We start from the raw sequence: 27,605 nt of genomic DNA on the forward strand, positions 1-27,605 counted from the left end.
GTTAATAAACTTTTTACATGTGGATGGCACATTTGTTACAAGTGATGTACAAATATTGAAACATAGCTACTAACTATCGTCAATGGTTTACATATGGTTTATATTTTAGACCATACACTTTTATAAATTTTTGATGAAATTTATCATGGGATGTATCCATCATTGCAGGATCACAGAATACTTCCATTGCCCCTTAAATACTTCCTCTTCCATCTATTCTGTTCCTCCTTTCCCCTCCCCTTAGGGCCCATGGCAAGCACCAAGCTTCACTTCGAAGGACAAGATCCATAGATACTTGCAACATCACTGAGGGCTTGACACAGTCTGTTCTCCCCTATTAGGAACCTCCCATGCTCTTGAGAGACACCCTGCTCTCTGTTTAGAACACATTGGGCCTCCCCAAGATGGGAGTCCAGTTCCTTACTACACATTATGTGGGTTCCCCCCACTGATACAACACATTATGATAAAATGATGACTCACACATTCTCTAGAAGATTGCCCCAGGTGTGCCCTGTCCCAAATTCCCCCCCATCCAATACCGTAAATCAGTATCCCTTCCTTGTCATATTGCCAAAAGAGTTTTCTAAACATTGTCGTTCCAACCATTTATCCACCAATCCCCAATGTTCACCTGTTCCCTCCCCCAGCTCTTCTCCCAGTTCCATAGCCATCCAACCCATCCTTCTCACCCTACCCCCTTGTCAAGCTTGCACCTCTCAACTGTATAGTATCCCTACACCTCTGTCATATCCCTTCACTGCACAAGTACTCATTTCCACCTTATCATAGATTTCCTTTTCCCTTTCTATTTCCTGTAAACCTATCTTCTAGACTCTAGCTCTCTGAGTCTGCTCAATTTGCTTGATTCATATCAGAGAGGTCATGTAATATTTGTCCTTCAATGCCTGACTTGCTTCACTTGACATAAGGTCCTCAAGATTCATCCATGATATCCCTGTGTCAGTACTGTATTTCTTCTGACAGCTGAGCAATATTCCATTGCATGTATATACCACATTCTATTTTTTATTGTGTAGGTTTATTAGTGATAACTTTTCTTAGTTCTTTTATCTGAAAATGTCTTTATTTTGCTTTTTTCTTAAAGGATATTAATACTGAATATAGACTACTGGGTTGACAATTTTTTCTTTTAGCATTTTGAAAATGTTTTACTGCATTCTAGGTCTATAATTCTAGATCAAAGTACATTGTCATTCCAGGGTGCTACATTTAGAAGGACCTGTGCTTGTTTAATGATTGGCTAGCTTTGTCTTAAGATTCTTGACAGTTTTTGAACAAGAGGGCCCTGTATTTTCAGTTTGCCTTGGGCCCCACAAATTATTTAGCTGGCCTTGCCTCATTTGAGTCATTGTTCGCCAGTATGTAATATGTTGTTTTTCTGTCTGCTTTCAAGATTTTCTGTTACTTTGCTTTTCAACCATTTGACTGTGATGTGCCAAGCCATGGTTTTCTTTATATTATTCCTTTTTGAGATTCACTGACCTCCTGAAATCTGTAAATTTATGTCTTTTATCATATTTGGAAAGATTTTGGCCATTATTTCTTCAAATCTTTCTTCCTGCTCCATTCCTCCTCTCCTTTTCAACTAGGACTCCAACTTATTGATATTGTATCTCAGATCCTTGGAGTTCTGCTCATTTTGTTTATTTATTTATTGTCATTTGTATTTCTCATTTTCTCACATAGAATGATTTTATTGCCCTATCTTCAAATTCACTTACTCCTTCTTTCATCTCCATTATAAAGTCCATCCAGTGAATTTTTATTGTATTTTTGTATTCCATTTTAACTTTTTTATTGTTCATTATCTTTCCTGAAATTTCTTCTCCTTTCATTCAGTGCAAGTATAATTTCCTTTACCTCACTGAGCATAGTTACAGTAGTTGTTTAAATGTCCTTGTTTGATAATTTCACTATCTGGATTGCTTTAAGATTGGCTTCTGTTGCTTGTCTTTTCTTTTGCACATGAGTTGCAGTTTCCTAATTGTTGTTTGTCAAATAATTTTGGGATCCTTTCTTGGAAATAGTCAGTGTTATGAAAGTATTCATCTTTTTATTTTAGCACATATTTAATTTGATTTGACTCAAACTACAAACTCTTATTTTGCCTATGTGGGCAGTGACCCAATTCCTTTAGTCCTTTTATCTTGAGCCTGTGAGTTTATAATCTACCATGTGCATGCTTGGTTTTGGGGTTTACTCAGAGACTTGAGCAGATTTTATACACAGAATTTAGGGTTCTCATTTTCTGTCTCTTTCCTTTTCCCATATTTCCCTCTTTACTTTGTGGCACCTGTGATTACTCTGTGCTTCATCCGTCCCTAATTCCTCAGGCAGGAAAGATGGTGGTGGTCTTATCAGAGCTTTGCTACCTTGCATTGTATTGTGGTTGTCGCCTTCCCTTAAGCCACATCTGTGAAAATTCTAACTCCTCTGAGCTAATCCCTTTCTCCAACTTTGGAACCCACCCCTCCAAGATATACCTACTCTTTTTCTCTCTTCAGAGCTCTCAGTTGTTATTTGTACTTAGACCAAAGCTTATAATCGGTGGTTTATTAGGGAGTTACCCTGTCATTCCAGAAGCACAGCTCCCTAGATGTGTCAGTCCTTAGTACTTTTGAAAGGAAGGGAGAGTGATTCTTTTGACCTTATTAGCATATTATTCTGAGAAGATAAAAAGTTCATAATGCCTTTAAGGATATGTAATAATAATAATAATAAAATAATGGCTAATATTTTTGACTGCTTTTTATTGAATGTGTTTACTCATCTAATCTTCCTTTTACCCTTACTAGGTTTTTATTGAAGCACAAAGACTTTACATAATTTCCCCAAAGTCATTTAAGAGCATACTTTAGGTAACATCATAGGAAAAAAAGTTGTTCCCTATGGTTTCTGATTAGTAATGTTTATCAAAATTTTACATAAATTCACATTTGAATAACTTCCAAAAAGTTTTAAGCATAGAAAATAAAATTCTTAATAGTAAGAATAATTTATATTTCAAAGTCCTTTATAGTTTACAAGGTTATTTTCATATATATTCCTATTTTTTTCCATATGTAAGCCCTGTGAGTTAGGCTCTGAATAATTTCCCCCGCCTTGTTGGTATAGAAAGAAAAGGCCAACGGGAAGTTACATGCAGCATAAATCAGTTGGGTACCCATACTTCTATGATTAAAATGTGCTTTGACGTGGTTTTCCTATAAGTATTAATGGTAAAGAATAGAGACTTTTAAAGCATATTTTACATTTTTTCTCAAAATGTTTAATATTTAATTTTCCAAATAACCTTCTGAAATAAATTAATTGGTGATTCACACTTTTTTTCACATGAGAAATTTGAAGGTTCGATAACTTATGTGTATGGGTCACATAAGTAATAACTATAGTATGTAAAGCTATAACCTAAGTCTCTAACACTAATTTCTGTGTCCATTCCTCTGTACCACACTATCCTCTTGTGCTTACAAGTGACTCTGACACTATATAGCAATATACATTTATCATTATCTCACCAATATTTTCCATACTATCAAAAGACTGCATCTAGCACTATATGAGGCTCTCAACTGCTTTATTGAATTGACAAATAATTGATATAAATACATCTTTTGACAATATCTCCTTGTGCCCTTTATATTTTTTCTTCTTTATTCTCTTCTGGAAAATGTACTGTGAGTAAAATTGCTTTTTCTGAATTTCAAAATAAATGGCACATTCTTTCCAAAGTATCATGTACCTGAACTTTGAATTGTGAATCAACTAACAAAAATATTTAAAAGACTTCTGGGCCAAAAGGGCGATTTAAATGCTAAGCATTATGCTTTGGGATGAAAAAGCATCATAAATATTTATATTTAATATTTTTTTATATAATCTCTTTGGAGGTTTTTCAAAAGTTTCTTTCTTTGTTCTTTATGTCTTCCTTTTCCCTCCCTCCCATCCTCCTTTTTCCTTCTTAATATGATTACTGTTCTGTAAAAGCTATGTTCTATCTTCTTTCAAGCCCTCAAATCTAAATGTGGAACAACTTCTGTAGGTAATTTAAGTATAGAAGGTAGACTGAATATTTCTTTCACTTTTCACTTGTATATGACATCTGTTCAGAACCAAACTGTCTCTCATTTCAGAAATAGGAAAAAAATTACTTAAGGATTTATAGGTTAAAGGCAAATGATTTGAGAAGCTCCCTTATCTCTAAAATAAAAATCACTGTGGTTTATAAGAAAAGAGTGTATTTGACCAAAGGATTTCAAAATGATAACAAAGCATGTAATAAGTAGGCTTTCAAGAAAAGATTAATGAGTTGTTAATGAAGGAAGATGTATCTCTAGGTCTCTTTGTCCTACGTAGAATATGTAAGATAAAATATATCTTCTTTTTTTGACCCACCACCAAATAAGAGGTTGTAAAATTGCTGTGTTTAGTAGTGTTGGCCTAGAACAAGACTAGCTTATGCTAATAGAGAACTAACCTTTATGTGTCCTACTCTGACTTTGTGCCTTTAGGGTAAGTAGAAAACAGTTCTGATGTTTTTCCATTCTCACCCTGCCATTTAAAATCAGTGAAGTGCAAATTTAACCTTCATTTTTTTCTTCAAATCTGTCATTTCTGGATTTCTTTAGTTATTAAATGCTTTTTTATAACATGATAAAAATACACATTGCATTGACTTTTAGGAGCATTTACATTACATACTTTCAGTCTTGCATGTAGGACCTCTCAGTCATGTGTAATCTTTAACAATAATAATATTTTAAATTAAGTTGGGCAGAAGTTGGCTTTTTGTTTCCTTCATAGGAAAGGAAAGGTGTTGGAAAAAGGTGCTGAGTAATTTTAACCACATGGCATGCAGTAATCTCCTTGAAATCACACTCTTTCTCAAGTGTCTTATTGCTACTATAAAATAAAGGCAGGAATAAATTCAGCCTTTAACACATTTTATTGACCTGTGTATAGCATCATTCACAGCAGACCTTTATGTTTCATTCGGGCCTATAATTAACACATTATTGGCATTATTATTGTTATGAAATTTTAGTATACAATTGGAATCCAAATCTTTGTGGAATTAAAATAACTGACTGTAAAATTATCTAATACTTAGATTAAATTAAATTGTCTTTGTTGGACAGAGCAAGGGAAAAAATAGAGGACATTTTATGTGTTTTGTTACTGTTTCATTTGGTACGGGGCCTTGTTATATAGTGAATATTATTCGAGATAGGTAGGTCATCAGCTAGAGCATTGGTAATCTTTTTGTCATGGTAAGTTTTTCATTGGAATTTTCATTGGAATTTCTTATGGCATTTGCTGTAAAGTGGATTTGACCTGTATGACCAATGATACCATAATATGTTATTCTTTATCAACAGTTTTCTGCAACTATTATGACTATAGCCTTTGTGTCCCAGCCCACATTTATCATATTTATACCTCTTAGTGGGCATCCTTATGAATTAAAAAAAAAATCAGGGCTTATCCATAACTTTAAAGAAGCTTCTGTTTTTGCTGGTGCATGCTGTAGGTGTTAAACATCTCATTTTATAAATTAGATTAGGCATTTGGACCTGGGAGAAGTCAAGTGACTTTCTTCCTATCATCCAATTAATAAGTGGTCTAGAACTTTCTTCTCTTGTTTCCATTAACATTTGGCTAAGACATGACAAATATATGCAACAGATACATTCACAGTTCTCCACAAATTTGGATTCTCATGAAAGTCCCCCAAAGTGTAAAGAACAAATTAGATATAACCTAAACTTTTTATTCTAATAGATTAAAACAACAACAACAACAACAACTGAATAAGTAAAACAAAACACTTCAGTCTGATTTTCCTGTCTTCTGTCTTGTATTAACTGCATTAGTTTGCCAAAGGGCTGCCGATGCAAGGTACCAGAAATGAGTTGGCTTTTATAAAGGGGATTTATTTGGGGTAAAAGCTTACGGTTCTGAGGCTTGAAATGTCCAAATCAAAGCACCATCAGAGTTGCTTTCTCACCAAAATCAGCTACTGTCGGTCTTCTTGTTTGGCCATGTGGGAAGCAATATTGCCACCTATCTCTGCCAAGGTCTCTGCCTTCCCCTCCAGAATCTGTCTCCCAGAGCTCAGCTGCAGGAAACCAGGCAAAGTGATTGTCTCTTCCTGGGCCTTCTCTCTCAGTATCTCAGGGCTTTTCTGTCTTTCTGCAGCCCAGAGTCCTCTCTCACATGATGGGATCCAGTATGGCAGAGCTCCCTTTTCTTGTGTGTCTATTTCTCTCTGTGTCTCTGTTTATATCAGCTCCATTAAGAAGGTGGAGACTCAACCTGAGTCCTGACTCACTGATGTAGTCCAATCAAAAGGGTCTCATACCCAGAGGAATGGATTAGTTAAAAAACGAAACTTTTTCTTTTTGGGATTCAGAAAAAACTTCAAACTGTCACAGTAACAATGGGCTATAGACCAGTGTTTTCCATAAATACTCATGCTTATATTACTTAGTAACTGAAATTTTTGTTTTGATTTTGTTCACGTTGGTTAAACCCATTTTATGAAAATTAAACTTTAGAAATGTAAAGACAATCTAAGGAAATTGGATAAATGGTTTGGTTTCTCTTAAATTTTCCAAAATTTTTCTAACATTAATTTTGTGCACAGATAAAAATCTTAATTATAGTACTGCTATCCATCTAGCTTATTAGGAACCCAAGAACTACAGTTATAATATAGTTATAATTAAGTTTCATCTACTTAGGGATAAGAAACTTTATTGGTTGAATAATATTTATTCTAATTATTATTGCTTGAGTAGCATGCTTTTACTCCCTACTACAAGCAATTAACCATCATCATTCTTGTGACGTTTTATAGGAAATACTGTGTATTTAATACATTTGCTTTTAAAATCAATAATTTCATTTCCCTTTGGAGCAAACTGTTCTCAACTGTTTTCAGCTTACTCAGCCATGTCAGGGCATACAATCATCTTGACAGCTCTAAATTATACATAGTCCCATAATCACATTAAGTTTAGGTGGTACATTTATAAAAGGAGTTTAAGAAAAATACCATCCTAACCCCCCATTACTACAACTGAATCCTGCAGCCATCTTTTGGTGCACAGATATTATTTGCATATATAAGCATTTTAAACAATAAGTGCTATCAACTTTATAAGCCTAACGATGTATTAGGAATATTGGGTGAATGGTGTTCCTAAAATTTTCCAGAACTTCTCTGTCACAAATGCATCCTAATACATGCATTTGCATTGTGAAGAGTGATGAAAGATTGGAGAGTTAAGACCCTAAAATTTTGATATTACGTAGCTTGGAAATATTTCTTATAAAATAAAAGAAGTAAACCAGAAGTTGATTTATCTTATTGTTATCTTATAAGCAACTTCAGAATATATCCAGTATTCTGAAGTTGCGTGTATTGTCCAGTGACTAAAATCCATGAAGACTCTTTTCCTAGTGTAAATGTTGATTATAAGTTAATTGGTATTCGTGTTTTGATTTTTAAGTACCCAGTTAGTTTTAGTATCATTTAAGACATTAAAATCTCATGAGAATCTTCTTTTAACCAAAGCTTATTTTTCTTTGAACAAAATTATACTATTTCTAAAAACCTTTAAGTTTTAAATAAATATATTACTGTAAAATAGCTTTCTGTCTTATGCTGCTACTTGCACCTGAGTATTTAAGTGCCTGAAGTAGGGATACATAAAAGAGAAAGTAAATGGAAAGAACAGAGAGAATCATAACTTTTTAAACATGTGAATCCATGTTGCAGAGTCACTTTTATCAAGCTTTAATATGCACTATGATTGTTACTGAGAAGAAAAATCTATAGCATTATTGGGCTAAAACTGATACTGTGGTGATGTTAGTGTTTGATTAACAGGAATATTTAACTTCTTTGAATATGAAAATTCATTTTATTTCCAATCTTTTCTCCTAATCCAGAAGTCTGTAAACATGGTTTCATGGTGCTGCTTACGAGGCTAAGAATTGCTCAAGATGGTTGCTGATACCTTCTTCTAATTCAGTTTTAATCACATTTACCTCTTTAAACCCAAATCCTTCTCAGTAGAGAGATTTTATTACCAGGCTTTGCCCAGTTTAGCTATATTTATTCCTCTTAGGCTTGTCTTAAAAAAAAACAGCATGTAAGTTTATTCTTTTCTTTCTCAATTTCTGTCTCTTAAAAGTAATTTCTCTTAAAGGTTCAGTGTCTTGAATTGTTCCTTATGTTCTCTAATCACTTTAGCCACTTAGCTTTGAAACTGCCTGGTGAAAAATAAAATTGTACTGGCAGATGTCGGTCAGTTTATTTGATTTCTCATTTTTGGTGTTCCCCTATAACATGTCCCAAAGACTTGTAGCTTTTAAAAAAAAAAATCTTTAAATTCTAAGTAAGTTTAAGCCAATCTAAATTCTGGTATAGATTTGGCTCTATCTTTATAAAATAATGTTTTATGTTGTTATTTAACAAGAAAGGAATAAAAATCAGTCAACCTGATTTATTTGGCAAATATTATTAACCTCTTTTATGTGGTGGTATTGTGCTTGCCGCTGAGGATGGTAGTAATGACAGATAATCTCAGAGGATCACATAGCCTAGTGAAGTAGATGGGTCAAATAGACTCAAACCCTTGTTGGTTAGTAAGTTAAACTGCTAAGCAGTAGGCAGGCTCTTAATGATCTGATTAATACATTCCTGGTCTAGGGTTAGATGCATTTAATGCATTCCTTTCTGTTCACATTTCCTCCTCCATCTTTTTTTTTTTTTTTCTTTTATAATGAGAATTTTATTTAATTCTGAGGCTGTGAAATGTTGAGATCAAGACATCTCCAGAGATGCTGTCAAATTAGCTACTGGTCATCCTGGGATCCTCCCACATGGTGAAGCAAGGTGACCACTGTTCTTTGCCAAGGACCCTGCCTTCCCTTCCAGAATCTACCTTCTCTTGGCATTCAGTTGTGGCGATCAGGCTTAGGGCTTTTTTCTTTCAGTGACTGTTCTCCAGTCTTGGCTGCTCCTCCCAGTTTCACCTGTGGGCTATCAGGCATATCAGGCATATGGCTTATCTCTTTAGCCTTGAACTCCCTTGTGACCCAGTCTCTTGGGGGTTTTGTGCTTAAGCTTTGGCTATTAGTGATCCACAGGTACTTTCTCATATGGCAGAATCAATGGCAACTTCCTTTTTCTCTGTGTCTTTGTTTATATAAGGCCCAGCAAGAGGGCAGAAACCCAACCTATATCCTGTCTCACTGACATAGTCCAGTCAAAAGGAACCTACACAGGAATGGATTAGTTCAAAAACAATCTTTTCCTTTTCAGGCTTCATAAAAGAACTTCAAACTGTCACATGATATTTGCCAATAAGTTAGATAACCTAGATGAAATAGACAAATTCCTGGAAGTACACAAACCACCTACATTAACTCAAGAAGAAATAGAAGATCTCAACAAACCAATTACTAATACAGAGATTGAATCCATAATCAAAATGCTCCCAACAAAGAAAAGCCCAAGACCACCTCATTTCACAGGAAAATTTTAATGCATATTCAAAGAAGATTTAACTTCAATTCTGCTCTAACTCTTCCAAAAAGCTGAAGAGGTGGGAAGACTACCCAAATCATTCTGTGATCCCATCATTACTTTTATACTAAATCCAGAGAATGATACTGCAACAAAGAAAATCTACAGACCAGTATCTCATGAAGTTAGGTGCCAAAATCCTCCACAGAATACTAGCAAACTGACTGTGTGTTGGGCCTCATGAGAAAGAGAAATGAGACAATTGTCTAGGTCTAAGAGCTGACAATTTATAGAGTGTGGGGTGCAGATGGGATAAGGGTTAGCTGGCAGTAGATGGGGTAACAGGGCATTTCTGTAGTGCCTTCATGTAAGAACAAATATAAGTTTATTTTTTATATTTTATTTTTTTAAAGACTTATTTATTTCTCTCCCCTTCCCCACCACCCCCGCCCTGGTTTTCTGTTCTCTGTGTCTATTTGCTGCTTCTTTCTTCTTTGTCCGCTTCTGTTGTTGTCAGCGGCACGGGAATCTGTGTTTCTTTTGGTTGCGTCATCTGGTTGTGTCAGCTCTCTGTGTGGGCAGCTGTGTTCTTAGGCAGGCTGCACGTTCTTTCACACTGGGCGGCTCTCCTTATGGGGCGCACTCCTTGCGCATGGGGCTCCCCTATGCGGGGGACACCCCTGTGTGGCAGGGCACTCCTTGCGCACATCAGCATTGTGCATGGGCCAGCTCCACACAGGTCAAAGAGACCCGGGGTTTGACCTATGGACCTCCCATGTGGTAGGCAGACGCCCTATCCATTGGGTCAAGTCTGCTTCCCAATTTGTTGTAGACTGTGACTTATGTAAGAGCAGGGTCTCAAAACCTCACATGATATCTAGCATGTGATAGGCCTTCAGTAAATATTTTAATTTAATTGAACTCTGGATGAATCTGGGCCAAGTGCTTTATCAGAGGGTAGACCATTCTACCTTTAGTGTCTTTTACAATAGAGCAGTGAAGATTAGAAGCAAAGAGCAAGTTAGAAGACCAGAAAATCCAAATTTTGCTTAAACTCTGAATAATGGAGTTCAGTTCAACATGTATTTATTGAGTGGTCAAAATTTCCCACTATTCATTAAGTTTGATAACATATCAACACCATGTTGTTGAATATGTATAAAATGACAAGGGATATAAAAATACTTTAACACTTAACACTTTTTAAAAAATTCCAGAGACAACCCATAAAGATAAGAGTATGAGTATTTCAAGTTTTCTTTTGAAAACTGAGTCATAGATGTTGCATTTCAAGCCAAGTAAGGTTTGATTATTCTACACTTCATGACTTTTTAAAATTCTAGTTGCTATAACAACTTTGATATTTCTTTATTATTTTTAGCACTTCAGTTGCCATAACAATAAGATATCTTTAAAAAATAACAATTTTCTTTTTTAAGAGAAAAGTCCCTTTCAATTAAAATTAATTTTGAATCAACATTTTTTTCTTATAATATATACCCATTATTTAAAACAATGTGTTTGTGCTTTTCTGTTTTCATATAATTTTAACAGACTTTTTCAAGAGATATTTTAAGGTTCAATTTTTCTCTCTATGCTTTTCTGAACAAAAGGTGAAGCCAGGTGGTTGTTTTGAACCCTTGCTATGAGATAATATTAATTTTGATGAGTTTCATTGATGTAAAAATGCAACTAAATAATTTAATTTCCAGACTTTTCATTCCATAAAGTAAGAGAAGAACATGATTGATGGATATCTGTTAGCCAGGGTAATGTAAGAAAGCTTGGAAATTCCTTTTCTCTTATTTTTCACTGGATCTGTCACATCGACTGCCATACTGAAACTGCTACCACCTCACTTATCTCGAAATAACTTGACTACTCAGACTTGAGATACAGCACTTTCCTCAGAGTAGTACCTTTATTTACTCCTAAGATAAACTTCCTATAAGCTTTGTTTCTGATATTTAAGTCTCTAGAAAATAAAAGGTCACAAATTAGAAGAGGGAAGGAGTAGTATTACTATGTTAGCTTTGCAAATTCAGTCACAGGAAATATTGAGAGTGCTATATAGTTTTCCAGGTGTCTGGTTACTTTTGGAAATTAAGCAAGTCTCTCTCTATATATAAATCTGGATATAAGTATCAAACCTGGCAGCTACTGAAGGTTTTGTCTATATCAGAAGACAAAGTTCTAATTGATGTTAATAGTGATGATCTCAGCTTACCAGGCAGATACTAAATTATGTTCAGAATTCTTTGTTTAAGTAGGCAAGGAGTGGATAATATATCTTATAAAGATTTATATGTGCAGTTTGATAGAGTAAAATAAAAATTAAAAGTTTAGAAAGAGAAACCATCAGTTACCTGGGAAATACAGAATCTGTTAACAAACATTTTCATGTTCTTAAGGTTTGGTAATTTTTTTTTTACTGTGTTGCTAATCACAGGACTTTCCTAAGATGTGTGGTCAGGTTAAGCAATGATTTTTCTTTTAAGAACGTATTTTCTTAAAAGGGAAGTTAAGGGAGGTGGCAGTTCAATTGTAAAGAAAAATATTGTTTTAATTTCCTAATCATAGCATGTTACTTCTGGGTGTAGTTTCTAAGAAGACATGATTAAACGAAAAGCTTACTGATAGTAAGCTAGTAATGTTCTTACTGTTAACTTTAAACAACTGCTTTGTGCTTTAAGTACTTTATCTGCAGTTTTCAAAACCATCTTTAAAAGGTAGGTATTTTTCCTTGATTTTACAGATGTTAGCTGAGTCATAGTTTCTTCCATCTTCAAACTTAATGCATATATATTAAAGGCAATAAAAATACCTAGGGGAAAATATGGAAAGAAAGATCATACTGTTTATGCTCTTATTTCATTGCTTTGTATATATATATTTTTAGATTTATTTATTCCCCCTCCCCCCTCATTGTTTGCACTTGCTGTCTGCTCTCTGTGTCCATTTGCTGTGTGCTCTCTGTGTCTGCTCGTCTTCTCTTTAGGATGTACCAGGAATCGAACCAGAAATTTCTTTAGGAGGTACCACTCTCATGTGGGAGAGAGGCGCTCAATCGCTTTAGCTACCTCAGCTTCCTGCTCTTGTTGTGTCTCTTGTTGTCTTTCCTCTTTGTGTCTTATTTGTTGCGTCATCTTGTTGCATCAGCTCACTGCACTTGCCCATCACACCAGCTTGCTGTCTTCCTTGTCTTCTCCAGGAGGCACTGGGAACTGAACTGGGGACGTCCCATGTGATAGGCAGGAGTTCAGTCAGGCACATCCCCTTCCCCGTATACTATTTTTGATCACTTTGATTTTAATTACATATTTTAAGTTTGAAGACTTTAAGAAAGAGTTAAGTATAAACATAAATGAGGTTTTTTTACTCCATTGTTTTTTGTACCAAAGATAATGGAATCCCTTACAGGTTCTGCTTACTTGACCATTTGTCTTAGATTCCAGCTAGCTAAGGCAGCCTCAGAGTAGAATTAGCATTTAGTAAGGACTCTTCTCACTCAGTACCTCACTTGTATCTGAGCTGTTATGTCTGTGAGTACAAACACTGAACTCAAGTGTACTGATTGTTAGCATGTGAAAGTAGGCATATGTTGGATATATTTATTCTTTCCACTAGTATCTGTTCCGTTTAAAACTTTAATTGTTCTCATTCCTGATGGACCATTGCTTCGTGGGGTTCTGGTATTTTTCTTTTAAACACTGACATAAATGATTTCCTGGCAATTTCTTGAAATTCATTCAAGTTACTTAAGACTCTAAGTTGGTGGTTTTACACAGAAATGGGGTACTTGATACATGCAAGTGCAATCACAACTTTATCATTCTCTTCAGCTGTAGCTTACAAATAGGTGAATTGCTTGGATTTTAAATGTTACATTTTAATGACTTTTGGTATGCATGCATCCATGTAGCCCACACTTATGAAGATATAGAACATTTCTACCATTCCCAAAAGTTCCCTCTTAACCTCTTGCCAGATACTTTGCGTGTGCATGCACACACATACACACATATCACCTGAGGTGAGTACTCTTCTGATTTCCTTCAGCAAAGATTACTTTTGCCCATTCTAGAACTTCGTGTGAATAAACTCATGTACTATGTACTCTTTTGTATTTGCTGCTTTCCCTAAGCATAATATTTTTTAGATTCATCCATGTTTGTGTATAATTACTTTTGTTCCTTTTTATTGCTGAGTAGCATTCCATTGTTTATTCCCGTTTTTGGATATTTAGGAGTGTTTCCATTTTGTGGCTATTTCAACTGAAGGTGCTGTGACCATTTTTATGCAGTTTGTTTTTTTTTTTACTTGTGTTTTCATTTTTTTTGGGTAGCATTGATGACTATTGGGGTGGATTTGTTTAATGTTGTGAGAAACTACTTGTTTTTCAAAGTTTTTAAAGTTAGGTCATTTTACATTACTGCCTGAAATGTATGAATATTTCAGTGGTTCTGTATCCTTACCTACATTGGTTTTGTGAGTCATTATTATAGCCATCCTTTGGGTACAGTTTAGTATCTCATTATGGTTTTACTTTGTCTTTCCCTGATGACTATTGACGTTGAGAAACTTTTTCATGTTCTCAATGGCCATTTGTGTATCTTCCTTTGTGAAGTATCTATTCGAGTATATTCCCATTTTTAATTTAATTATTGTGTTTTTATTAAAAAGTTATAGGAATCATTTATATATTTTGGATACCAGTCTTTTGTTAGTATATTTTGCTAATATTTTATCTTAATCTTTTGGCTACTGGTGTCCTCGGTAATGTCGTTTCATGAGCAGACTTTCAATTGTAAGTATGATTTATTAAGATTTTCTTTTATAGTTGTTGCTTTTGGGTATTGAAAGAAATATTTGCCTGTTCTCACATCATGAAGATATTTTCCTAGAACGTTTTGTCCCAGCTAAATTTTTATTGTTTTGAGTTTTATGTTTAAATATATATTCATCTCAAATAAATTTTGTTGTATTTTGAGAAGTTGTGAGTTTATACATTCATGTATACCTACAGGTTTCCTGTACTTTGCCTACCACCAATACCTTACATCATTGTGACACATTTGTTACAAATGAGGAAAAAACCTTGTCATAATATATTGCTATTTATATTCCATAGCTTATATTTGGTTTCCCACAAACCATCCTATTATTAATACAATGTAATAGTATTATGTATTTGTCATAGTTCATGGAAGAATGTTCTCATATTTGTACTGTTAACCACAGTCCATCATTCACCATGGGGTTCACTGTTTTACATGGTTTCCTGCCAGGTAAATTTTTATGTGTACTGTGAGGAAAGGATCTAAGTTCATTTTTACTCATATGGATATCCAAATTTTTCTAAGACCATTTGTTGAGAAGACTTTCCTTTTTTCTTGACTTGTTGTAGTACCTTTGTTGAAATTCAGTTGACCACATAAGTGGGTTTATTTTTGAACTCTCTGTTCTCTTCATTGATCTGTTTGTCTATCCTTATACCACTCTTGATTATGATGGCTTTATTGTAAGTCTTGAAATCAGGTTGTGCCAGTCCTCCAACTTTTTTATCCCCCAGCATTATTTTTAGCTATTCTAGGTTCTTTGTGTTTACATTAAAATTTTAAATCTCCTTGTCAATTTCTACAAAAACCTGCTTGACTTTTTTTTTTTTTTAAGATTTATTTTATGTATTTCTCTCCCCTCCCCCCATTGTCTGCTCTCTGTGTCCATTCGCTGTGTGCTCTTCTGTGTCTGCTTGCATTATCTGGCAGCACTGGGAAACTGCATTTCTTTTTCGTTGAATCATCTTGCTACGTCAGCTCTCTGTGTGTGAGGTACCACTCCTGTGCAGTCTGCATTTTTTCCACATATAGCAGCTCTCCTTATGGGACACACTCCTTGCACGTGGGTCACCCCTACATGGGGGTGCCCCTGCATGGCATGGCACTCCTTGCATGTAGCAGCACGGCACCTGGGCTAGTGTACCACATGGGTCAGGAGACCCTGGGGATTGAACTCTGGACCCTCCGTATGGTAGGTTAATGCTCTGTTACTTGAGCCATGTCTGCTTCCCTGCTTGGCTTTTAATTGGAATAACTTTGAATTTATAGATCAATTTGGGAAGAACTGACAATATTGAATCTTCAAATCCATAAAGATGGTATATCTTTCTATTTACCTAGGGCCTTTTAATTCTTAACATTTTGTAGTTTTCAGGATAGAACTTTTGCATATCTTTTTAAAATGTGTATAAATGAATATTTTGTTTTTCTAAGACTATTATAAGTGTTTTATTGCTAAATTTTATTTCCTAGTTTTTTTGTTGCAATCATATAAAAATTCATTTATATTTTTATGTTATATCCTGGTAAATAACTCATTAGTTCTGATGGTATTTTTCTTGATGAATTGCCCCTTTTATTAATATATAATGACCATCTTCATATCTTGTAACAATTTGGAATTTACAATCTATTTTGTCTAGTGTTAGTGTTGCTAGTCCAGATTTTTGGGGTTACTATTTGATTGGAATATCTTTTTCTAACCTTTTATTTTCAGCATGATTGTGTCCTTGTCCTTGCATCTAAGGTGAGTCTCTTGTAAACAGCATATAGATGGCTCATTTATTTATTTTTTTATCCATTCTGTCAGTCAGTCTTTTGGGGAGTTCAATCTATTAACATCCAATGTTATCATTATAAAGGCATTACTTATTTCATCCATTTTATCCTCTGACTTTCCATTGTTATATCTCACTATTGTCTTTCTTTTCACTCTTTTAGTTATCCTTACTGATACTCTTCATTTTTACACTTTTCTTCAAGTCTCTCACTCTTGTATTTTCCTTTCAGGCTGTAGCACTCCCTTTAATATCCCTTGTAAATCCAATATTTTGGTAACAAACTCTCTCAGTTTTTGTTTGTCTGTGAAGACTTTGAAGTCACCTTCATTTTTGAAGGACAGCTTTGCCAGATACAAAATTCTTGGCTTGCAGTTTTTCTCTTTCAGCATCTTAAATACATCATACTGCTTTCTTCTCTTCCATGGTTTCTAGATGAGAGGTCAGCACTTAATCTTACTGAGATTTTTTGCTTGTATATGATGTTTTGCTTTTCTCTTGCTGCTTTCAGAATCCTCTATCTCTGGCTTTTGTCATTCTCAATAGTGGGTCTTGTTGTAGGTCTATTTGGGTTTATTCTGTTTGGGGTGTCTTGTCCTTGTTGGATATTGATGTTTATGTCTTTCATAAGGGTTGAGAAGTATTTGGTCATTATTTCCTAATTCTCCTTTTCCATTCTTTTCTCCTTCTGGAACACCTATAATGCATATGTTTGTGTGTTTTGAATTGTCATTAAATTCCTTGAGACCCTGTTCCACTTTTTCCTTTTTTCCCCTCTTTCTCTTCTTCTGTGAAGTTCAGATGCTCTGTCCTCCAATTCACTTATTTTGTCCTCAACCAGTTCAAACATTCTGTTATATGCCTCTAATGTATTTTAATCTCCTCCATCATGCATTTCAGTCTCATAAGCTGTGTTACTTTTCTTTATAGGCTTTCAAATAGTTCTTTATGCTTACCCAGTGTCTTCTTAATATCTTTATCTCTTTTAGGAGATTTGTGTGGACATCATTGATTAGTTGTCTTAAATCCTCTGTCTTGTCAGGATTTATTTGACCCCTTGGCTGGACCATATCTTCCTTTTCTTTGTATGGCTTGTAAATTTCTGCTGCTCTCTAGGAATCTGAATATGTTGGTTAATTTACTCTGTCAACTTCTCTCTCTTGCCTAGTGGTTTTGTTTCATGACTCTTCTTTGATATTTGGTTCAACTTATTCTAAATCATAAGATTGTCCAGCTTAAGTTATCAAAATAGGGTTAGGGATCCACTAATGGGGCACAGACCAGATCCAATAGTGCCTGGACATGAGAGGCTCCAAAAAATATTTTTACTTCTTGCATTTTCCTGACCTGCCAGCAGATGGTGATCTTTGGCAAATTTTTCCATGGAAGTGTCTCTTTCATCCTCCACTCACTGGTGATTCTGATCTGGCCAGAACCAAGATTCCAAATGGGCTGTGCTAGCCAAACTCACCAAAGAGAAACTACTCTTCACTCTCCGCCATAACTTCCCTCTTCCTGAGGAGGAAAACATCTGTTTCCCTCTCAGGTGGCTGAAGTGAGCCATGGGTTTCACTTAAGCTGTTTGCCTTAAGGGTAGGGAATGGGCGCCATTTATGGCTGTGAGGGCTAGTAACTCAGTTTTCACTTCAACTTCTTAGTCTCTCTGTCCCTCTTCTTTCTGGATAGTGTACAGCATTCTCCTTGTCTGCAGACCCCCAATGCAGCTCCCTCAGACAGTTTTTTGCCCTTTCTCTGTTGTTTTTTGTCTGTAGACCCCCAAAACATCTTCCTCAGGCAGCTTTTTACCCTTTCTCTGTTGTTTTTGTGGTAAGGTTGAGCCTTGTTGCCTTGCTCCAATGCAATTTTCTCAGAAGTCCCCTCTAATGGGATATATATATATATAAAATATAGGAGGCGGACTTGGCTCAGTGGTTAGGGCATCCGTCTACCACATGGGAGGTCTGCGGTCAAACCCAGGGCCTCCTTGACCCGTGTGGAGCTGGCCCATGCGCAGTGCTGATGCACGCAAGGAGTGCCCTGCCACTCAGGGGTGTCCCCTGTGTAGGGGAGCCCCACACGCAAGGAGTGTGCTCCGTTAGAGAGCCGCCCAGCATGAAAGAAAGTGTGGCCTGCCCAAGAATGGTGCCACACACACGGAGATTTGACACAGCAAGATGACACAACCAAAAGAAACACAGATTCCCATGCCGCTGACAACAGAAATAGACAAAAACAAGAAAATGCAGAAAATGGACACAAAGAACAGACAACTTGGGGGGGGGGAAATAAATAAAAATTTAAAAAAATAAAAAAATATATATAAAATAAACATTTTTGTGAATTCAAGCCTGTCTTTTCTTACCTATATTATATTTCTTTTTCTTGCCTATTGTTACTTTTTTTTATTAATTGAATAAAACATGAGCGGCGAGGATGCAGAGAAATAGTAACACTCCTACATTGCTGATGGGAATGTAAAAAAAAAGGGTGCAGCCACTGTGGGAGAAAATTAAGTGGTTCCTCAAACAGTTAAACATAGAACTCCCATATGACCTAGCAATTCCCCTTTATACATATGTACCAGAAAGATTGGAAAGTATGGATTCAAACAGAAGTTCTAAGATGTGGTAATGTGGAAGACCCATGAAAACATCATGTTGAGTAAAATAAAGCAGACAAAAGGACAGATATCATATAATTTGATTTATATGACATAACTGGACTATGCAAATCCTTAGAGACCTATAGTAGAATACAGGTTACCCAGAGGGAAGGGGAGTAGAAATGGGGAGTTAAAAAATAATGAGTGCAATGTTTCTGTTTAAAGTAGAGGAAAATTTCTGGTAATGGATGGTAGTGAGGGTAGCCCAATACTGTGAATGTGATTAATCCCACTGAATCATATCCTTGGGAGTGGTTGAGTTGGGAAATTTTAAGTTGTATATATATTTACACAACTTTAAAAAAGAGAAGAGACTAAAAGACAATGGAAATTAAATAAAATATGATCCTGGTCTTAATCTAATAAAAGGGGAGAAAATGTTCAAAGGGACATTAATGGGACAACTGAAAAAATATAGACAATATATATGTTTTAGCATTATTTGCTTTTTTCTAAGTTGAGTATATGTAGCTCAAATATTGTATGACAAATGACTTGGATCTCTTTTCATATTAGGATAATAAGTAGATTAAGCTATCATTCTATTTGCTTCTGATGCCTATACTCTTTTGAGTTCATATTTGACCTTAAATATTTCCCCAAATGGATTTTGTTATAGTGGTATTAATTCCAGTACTTTGTACAGTTAAATATTAAACTTAGCGCTTTTATGTGGGTATGGCAGGGATTGGAGAGATTAGTAAATGCCTTTTAGCTTCTATTAATCAATATATAACTATATTTTAGAGGGAAAAATAGTCCTATCACTTGGGTTTATGAAGATTTGACTATTTTTAATAATTCATAAGTTTTATTTCTGCCAGTAAGCATTAGATTACTGCTGACTTTTTAGTGTCCTAGTACCTTGTAGTAGTTCTCTACAGCATTTAAAGGTGTATGCCTAGTTTTTTCCCCCTGTCCTGTCCAAGGGATGTAATCTCTACAAATGCTTTAAGTAGAATAGCTCCTGAAGTTCATGCATGCCATTAATATATGATAAGGATCGGTCAGTTCCATTGTCTTCTTTTGTCAATCTTGATCAGAGCTTGCTGAGTAAGTCATAAGCCTGCATGTGCCTGGCAACTGTTACCTAGTGACAGTTTCAGCTGCAATAGCCATTGGTTGTGCTGTTGATTGGGGCAGGAGGACCGAGTCACCTTTCTCATGGTGAGCTCTTCTGCATCAGCTTAGGATGATGAGGAGGAGGAGCCAGGCTCGGGCTCAGGTGGAGGCAGTGATACTGAGAGATTGTGAAGAATATACGGAAGCATCCTTGTAACTGCATCACAGTAAATTGGACTTCTGATTCAAGCAACCCAGCTTAGCAGCTGATAAGAATGAATGTAGGTGAGAAGAATTACCTTATTCCTGTAACAAGAGAATTGTTTTGTGATAAGTGAAGCTAGGAATGAACAAGAAGGAATATACTGAGGATATTATAAAAGAATGACTTTCCTGAATGACTTGATTGTGCACGGGAAAATAACTTCAGAGGAATGCTTCCTGTTAAGCTGCTGCATTGTTCCTGGAGGAAATGTGTTTATTTCTAGTGCATGCTATTTCTTCAAAAGGTATGACAACAAAGACTGACAAGAGATGCTCTGAAATGCCTGTACTTTACAAAAGACTTTTGGCAAATATTAACCTGATATCTGAATGACCTTGGAAGCCTTTTGGATGCATTGCTTCATTCTATCCTGTCAGCTTTTCAGTATTTTAAACTCTAGGATTTAAACTCATCTTGATGCTTTAGAGTCATTTTAAAACAAGCCATCTCGTAACCTATCTAATGGCCCCTGTATTTATTGAGCAGTTGTCAAAATAGAATACAGAAATACAAGAGGCATTTTCTTAACATATGGCTGCTATACTGCAAATATAACAAACAAGGTAATTTTCCACTTTCAGATTTAGTTGAAATAATGATTTAATGTGTTAATCATCTACTGTAAATAGAAAAGATATAACAAATAGAATATGAAGCCGACTAGAAATAACTAATAAATAATGGCAGTGACTCTAGTCAATAATCTCAGAATATATAGGAAAATTTTTATTACTGTTTAAATTTCATATATATTTATATACATATATGTACTGTATATGCCATATATGCCTATATGGTATAGATACGGTTGCAAAGGTGAGAAATAACTTTGAGCTGTACATTTAAATATGATGCTCCATTATAAAGAAGGTGGCATAAAGAAAGTTATTTTCAGTTACTGGTACTGAAATTATTAGCAAAAAAAAAAGACTTCTTTTTCTTTTGTAAAGAAAGAAGTATAAATTACATTGCTGCTAATGGCACCAATAACAGTAGTGGACTAAAGCTGTTTTAATCTGAATGTTTAGATAAAAAATACATGCAGATTTAAACTTCAGAAATTTATCATATTTTGTGGGGCATTAACCCATTGTATATTATCTTCCTTACTTAAACTATGTATTTTTTCTCATGAGAGTTATAAGGCAACCTGGGTCTTTTGTTACCCCTATTCTGCACCTTTGTGCCCATATATAGGTGCGTCTTTTAGAATTAACCTTGATAGGGGTGATTTTCTTAAGCTTTTAAAATAATAAGAGAAAAATAGATCATAAAGATGACCCACAAGCATCAAACCTGAACTCAGTCCAAAGACACTGTTTGCTACATGAACTTTTTCTTAGATTTCCATCCAAATCCGGGATCTTAATTATTTAAATTCTAAAATATGAATCCACTTCTCATCATTGATGTAATAGGAAGCCTGAGGCAAGTTAAAACTTTTCCTTTTCTCATTCTTTCTCTTGGTCCTTAAGAAATTACTTTTCTCAGGAGAACAGACAGCCCACAGAAGCTTTTCTTCCCTTGGCAATTTATTTTTTTTTTTTTACTTCTTATAGATTTAATTTTTCATAGTGCAAAGTAATAAGAAATCAGTTTTCTCTAGAAGCTCCTTGTATCTGCAAAAAGTAGTTTCAGAGCACCGGAGGAAGCTAATCAGTGACCTTTTTTCACCTCCTTTCTAGCTTATTTCCCTCTCTATCCCCCCAAGCTGAGTTGTATCATTGCTGCACTGAGGCTGATGAAGAGATTTGAGCAGCTCTCTGGGGACACTCAGCTGTAACAGAAGCACTGACACTGACTGCCGAGGCAAATTCTGAGGCACTTGTTTAGAGTTTAACAGATGCTGGGCAAGGCACCTGCTTGCTATAGCCAAGGCTGCAGATTCTGTTAATTTCAAGCCATGAATGAATCCATGTGGACTGAATGGAGGCTACTAAACACGAGCAGTGGCATTGTGAATGCATCTGAGCATCATTCCTGCCCACTTGGATTTGGCCACTACAGTGCAGTGGATATCTGCATCTTTGAGACAGTTGTTATTGTCTTGCTAACATTTCTAATCATTGCTGGGAATTTAACGGTCATCTTTGTCTTTCATTGTGCTCCACTCTTACACCATTATACTACCAGCTATTTCATTCAGACAATGGCATATGCTGATCTTTTCGTTGGAGTTAGCTGCTTGGTTCCTACTCTCTCACTTCTTCACTACTCTACAGGTGTCCACGAGTCATTGACTTGCCAGGTTTTTGGATATATCATCTCAGTTCTAAAAAGTGTTTCTATGGCATGTCTTGCTTGCATCAGTGTGGATCGCTACCTTGCAATAACCAAGCCTCTTTCCTACAATCAACTGGTCACACCTTGTCGCCTGAGAATTTGCATTATTTTGATCTGGATCTATTCCTGCCTGATTTTTTTGCCTTCCTTTTTTGGCTGGGGAAAACCTGGTTACCATGGTGACATTTTTGAATGGTGTGCCATCTCTTGGCTCACCAGTGCCTATTTTACTGGCTTTATTGTTTGTTTACTTTATGCTCCTGCTGCCTTTATTGTCTGTTTCACTTACTTCCACATTTTCAAAATTTGCCGGCAGCACACCAAAGAGATAAATGACCGAAGAGCTCGATTTCCTAGCCATGAGGTAACTGCTTCTGGAGAGACTGGACACAGCCCTGACCGTCGCTATGCCATGGTTTTGTTTCGTATAACCAGTGTATTTTATATGTTGTGGCTCCCTTATATCATTTACTTTCTTCTAGAAAGCTCCCGCGTCTTGGACAACCCAACACTGTCTTTCCTAACAACCTGGCTTGCTATAAGTAATAGTTTTTGTAACTGTGTAATATACAGCCTCTCCAATAGTGTTTTCCGGCTAGGCCTCCGAAGGCTTTCTGAGACAATGTGTACATCCTGTATGTGTGTGAAGGATCAGGAAGCACGAGATCCCAAACCTAGGAAGCGGGCTAATTCCTGCTCCATTTGAAGAGAACGGCACAGTACATCAAATATAATCTGATGGTGATTTGGGATCATATTTGTGATTCATCTGGGAATTTGCCACAAGATAAATATTTATTTGAATAGTTGACTGTGAAATGAAGGATGGACTAAAGGTTTCTTTTCCCTTTTTCAAGAAAAAAACAGCTAAAGCAAAGAATGTATAGAGGGTAATCTTATGAGGTTATTACAGCATGTGAGTATAGTTATACAGTAATAGGTAAAATTAAGCACTGAGAATGAAAAAGGTATCTAATATCTTCCACAGGACATGAAGTAACTGGGCATATCAGAGCAAGCCTCTCAACATCTCTGTGACTGTCTTACCTCTCTGTGTCTGTCTTTGTCTCTCTGTCTGTCTCTGCATTTGTAGAAGTTATTACTTATATACATTGCCCTTTATAGAAAATGCTACATATTATATATGTTTCAAAGAACAACATTTGCATCAAAGTGTACTTTTAAACACATTAATCGACAATCTCTCTATATAAATGATCTCTCCATGGAGGGTACATAGTAAGTGTTGTATTTTATTACTTGCCGAACAACTCCTTTGCTTGTGTTTTTATAATGTTCTCTGCAGCACAAGTTTTCTGCTATAAACAAAAAGAGTATTATTTTTCCTTCTGGGTAAAAGAATATATGCTTTCCTCCCTCTTCCTAAAAGCCTGCTGTTTTTCTCTCTCACTTTTTCTTGACCTGAATCCTATAGTATTTTAATCCAGAAGTGTCTTATCTAGTGAGAGAATCTACTGTATAAAGCAACCATAATGTTAAAAATAATTTACTTCTTCCAACAAAGCAATCTGGTAGCCTGCTTGGGAGGTTGTGTTAAATATATTTATTAATGTTTGAAAGCATTTTAAAGGAACATTGGTTCCTTTAAAATTAGTTCACATTCCTAAAGTGGTATCTTTTTGCTACATTAATCTTTTTTTTCTTTGAGAAAAATCACAAATAAATTTGAATGCAAATGTAGAGTACTCAGTCGCAGTGAAGTATCACTCTTAATGCTGTTCAGAATGTCCTTTTTAAAAAAAAAAACTAAAATACTGATATTTTGTGTTAGGTCTACAATAGCTTACTATTATGTCTACCAGTCATTTGTGTGATATACATTTGCACAAACTATATTTTTACAACAAAGAAAATACAAATTATGTTGTTTGTGCCTCATGTTTTCTTAGCACCTTATATAGATCAATGTTGATTAAGTTGTCTACAATGGAAAAAATCATTACAAAAATTCATTTAAGAGAAAAATGCTTTTGTGTGGTTTTTATTTCGATATTTTTATTAGACCATGCTGCATTCTTAGTGCTGCTGAGAATATAATATACTTAATTTTCAAATTAGGTAAAATGCAGTATTTTCTCTTGTCATAATCTGTTTTCAGGTTTAGAGTTTAACTTATTTTTAGTGTGCTACATGGAATTGCATAGTAAATTGTCAGGGGTTTAGATGCAGCAAAGTGGACCTTTAGAGAATTAGTTAGTGAGGAAGGTGTGAGCAGTGAAACATCTAAATCTTACTTTTTTATCCTAAATTTCTTGACTGAAAGATATTTTAAAATTTATATCAAACTACTGAATATTTTCTCAGCATTTTCGATTTCTTTGTTTTATGAAATGCATTTAATGAAATGTGCCTATGACTTTTCAGATTGGAAGCCAACCATGTTTGCAAACTGGTGGTTGACTTCAGAGGTCCTTTGGTGAAAATGTCTTTGTTTTATTGAGGTTGTTCTGAACCCTGTGTATTTTTAAACATGTAAGAAAGGTTTAAAATAAAGAATAAAGTAGTATTCTATATATCAGTATCAGACTTTGCTTCAGTTTAATAAAACACATATTTAGAACAGGAGTTTACTTCTTTGGGAATCAAAATCTATTTGCTTGACATTTTTATGGTTTGGGTATTTTATATGTATTCTTGGCACCTATTTGCCACTAGTGTCTTGGAAGTTGAAGTATTCCTTTGAAATTCATCAAGGAAATATAGTACTACTAATTTTTCAGTTGTCATAAATAGAACTTTCAACCTTACCTATCATTTGGGAATCAGATTTTGATTCCTTTAGTTTGGAATGTAAACATAGTTAGAAAAAACTTAGATCTTCTGTACATAAAGCTTCAGGCCATGACTCTTCTTGCTTTTCCTCATAATAATAACAACAACTACGTGCTAGGTACCATGTTAAGTTTTTATATATTATCACATTTAGTCCTCATAACTCTTTGAGGTAGGAAATGTTATCCCCATTCTAGAGATGAGGAAACTAAAGAAAAGTGGTTTATCTGAAATCACTCAACTAATAAATGGCAGAATTTTAGTTACACTAAGTTTGCCTAGAGCCAAACCCTGTAGGTTTAACCAGTATATCATACTGATTTTATTTTTATAAAACTTCAAACTTTTGTACTACTATCCTGTACCTTTTTCCTATAAAAGTTTGAGGTTTTTTTTCCCCTTATCCTAAACTTTTGCTTCAAGTCTGTTTTATTAAAACAGTGAACTGATAAGCCCAAACTTATCAGTTTAGCCTATGATTGAACTGAAACCTTGGAGCATGGTCTTTTCTTGATATTACTTTTGTTTATTTTTTATATAAAATTTTCCTTGAATAAGTTTTTTCAAATGTCTGTGAATTTCTTACTGAAAATTTGAAGGGGAAGGAGAAGAAAGGTTTTATCATAGGCTATAAGAGCACCCTCTGAAACATTACTGGGTTCTTCATTTATTATAAGGTTTCCTTTGCAACTCTAGGGCAAGTCACTTAATTTCCTTTTGACATATTTTAATGTGTTTATATAATAGAGTAATACTTATTTTGAAACTACTCTATCATTTTAAAAGCATTTTTATTTATTTCTCTTCTCTTAACCCCCTGTTGTCTGCTCTCTATGTCCATTTGCTGTGTGTTCTTCTACATCTACTTGCATTATCCGGTGGCACTGGAAAACCGCGTCTCTTTTTTATTGTGTCATCTTGCTATGTCAGCTCTCCATGTGTGCAGCGCCACTTCTGGGCAGGCTGCATGTTTTTTCATGTGGAGCAGCTCTCCTTACGGGGCGCACTTCTTGCACGTGGGGCACCCCTCCACGGGAGTGCTCCTGTGTGGCCCGGCACTCCTTGTGTGCAGCAGCACTGTGCATGGGTCATCTCACCACATGGGTCAGGAGGCCCTGAGGATCGAACCCTGGACCCTCCATATGGTAGACGGTCGCTCTTTCAGTTGAGCCACGTCCACTTCCCAACTCTGTCTTTTTAAATTAATGTATTTTAAGAATAGGAACTATAACTGTTGTTACCATTATTATCCAATTTGGTTCTAGATGACCAAAAAATAATGCTGCTTTCTATTGCCTAAGGGTTTTTTGTTCAGAAGAGTTGTATCTATAGCTATACTTGGTAGGCTTTATAAGTTACTAGCCTGTGAAACTTGGCCCTAATTAGCTGTTTGGTCAAAGGTTAAGATACTCAATGATCCAAAGCTTCAACTTCCTCATGAGTAAAATTCAGAGATTTTTATCTCACTGTCTGGTTTTGAGGATTAAATAAGGTAATGTAGTCTCTGTGCTCTGCAGAGCTCCTAACACACAGAAAGTGTTCACAATGTGCAAGTTGCTGTTTCATTAACTTTGTGGCTGCCATATTCATTACTATCACAACTTAAACATATAATGATATTGGATTTTATGACAGAATTAATCTATTCAGTATTAAGGTTTTCTAAGATAGTATTTAAAAATCTTTTTAAACTCATATGTTGTCTTAAACTCAGCTGCTTTTAATATAGTTCCATAATTTCTGAAAGCTCATCTCCTAGGAATGATTATTTATTAAGTTATCATTTGAGATTAAAGATACTCAGCAAGCAGATGTTGGGATGAGACAGTCAGAGATTATTCTGGGATTAGCCTACCTTCTGAGTTTATAGTATTGAGTATGTTTAAAACGTTTTTTGTCTCATCAGCGCGGCAATAGTAGGAAAGGATTGATTAGGGATGTCTTGCATGCTGGCTTTCACTTTTGCCTTTGCATTTTAGTTTTCCTCATTTATAAAATGAATTTTATATTGTCATATATATGTTGCCTGGGTAAAACAAAGGTTAATTAGGAGATTTGTTCTACTGATACCATTAATTATATGAGTTTAGAAATAAAATGAAGTAGCTACCTTAAAGAACTTTCCCCCATTCTCTCCCACCCCTTACTCTTGGAACTATTGTATGATAAACAGATAAAAAAGGTAAAGCTACTGGGAATCTAGTGGTATAAAATGCTGAACATAGCATCGTCTGTCTTCAAATGAGGCCATCTCAGTATACAAGAGAGTTTATTAGTATGTCAATGTTATATTCTATGTGTAAGTTCCAACAGTTACTCTTTTCCCTGAACAAAGGTGAACTTTATTTTAGATTTAAGAAGG

The 27,605-nt window shown here is 35.3% G+C and overlaps 2 protein-coding genes across 4 annotated transcripts in view; both read left to right on the forward strand.

The window, feature by feature from the left end:
• The window catches only part of RABGAP1L (RAB GTPase activating protein 1 like), an 808,684-nt gene that overhangs the window by 299,171 nt on the left and 481,908 nt on the right, over window positions 1-27,605 (forward strand). The window lies entirely within an intron of this gene.
• Window positions 20,035-24,989, forward strand: GPR52 (G protein-coupled receptor 52). Of its 2 annotated transcripts, none has more exons than XM_058310156.2 (2): window positions 20,035-20,411; window positions 21,853-24,989. In XM_058310156.2, the coding sequence occupies exon 2, from the start codon at window positions 22,071-22,073 to the stop codon at window positions 23,154-23,156; it is 1,086 nt and encodes a 361-aa protein (XP_058166139.1). In that variant the 5' UTR covers window positions 20,035-20,411; window positions 21,853-22,070; the 3' UTR covers window positions 23,157-24,989. The 2 variants fall into 2 exon arrangements, with proteins under 2 accessions (XP_058166139.1, XP_058166138.1); XM_058310155.2 differs by having other exon boundaries at window positions 20,064-20,730.

The sequence above is a fragment of the Dasypus novemcinctus genome, chromosome 13, assembly GCF_030445035.2.
Source record: "Dasypus novemcinctus isolate mDasNov1 chromosome 13, mDasNov1.1.hap2, whole genome shotgun sequence".
NCBI classification, from domain to species: Eukaryota; Metazoa; Chordata; class Mammalia; order Cingulata; family Dasypodidae; genus Dasypus; species Dasypus novemcinctus.

Excerpts from the sequence above, each read along its gene's own strand:
- GPR52 (XM_058310156.2), top strand. The coding sequence starts at position 22,071 with ATGAATGAATCCATGTGGACTGAATGGAGGCTACTAAACACGAGCAGT.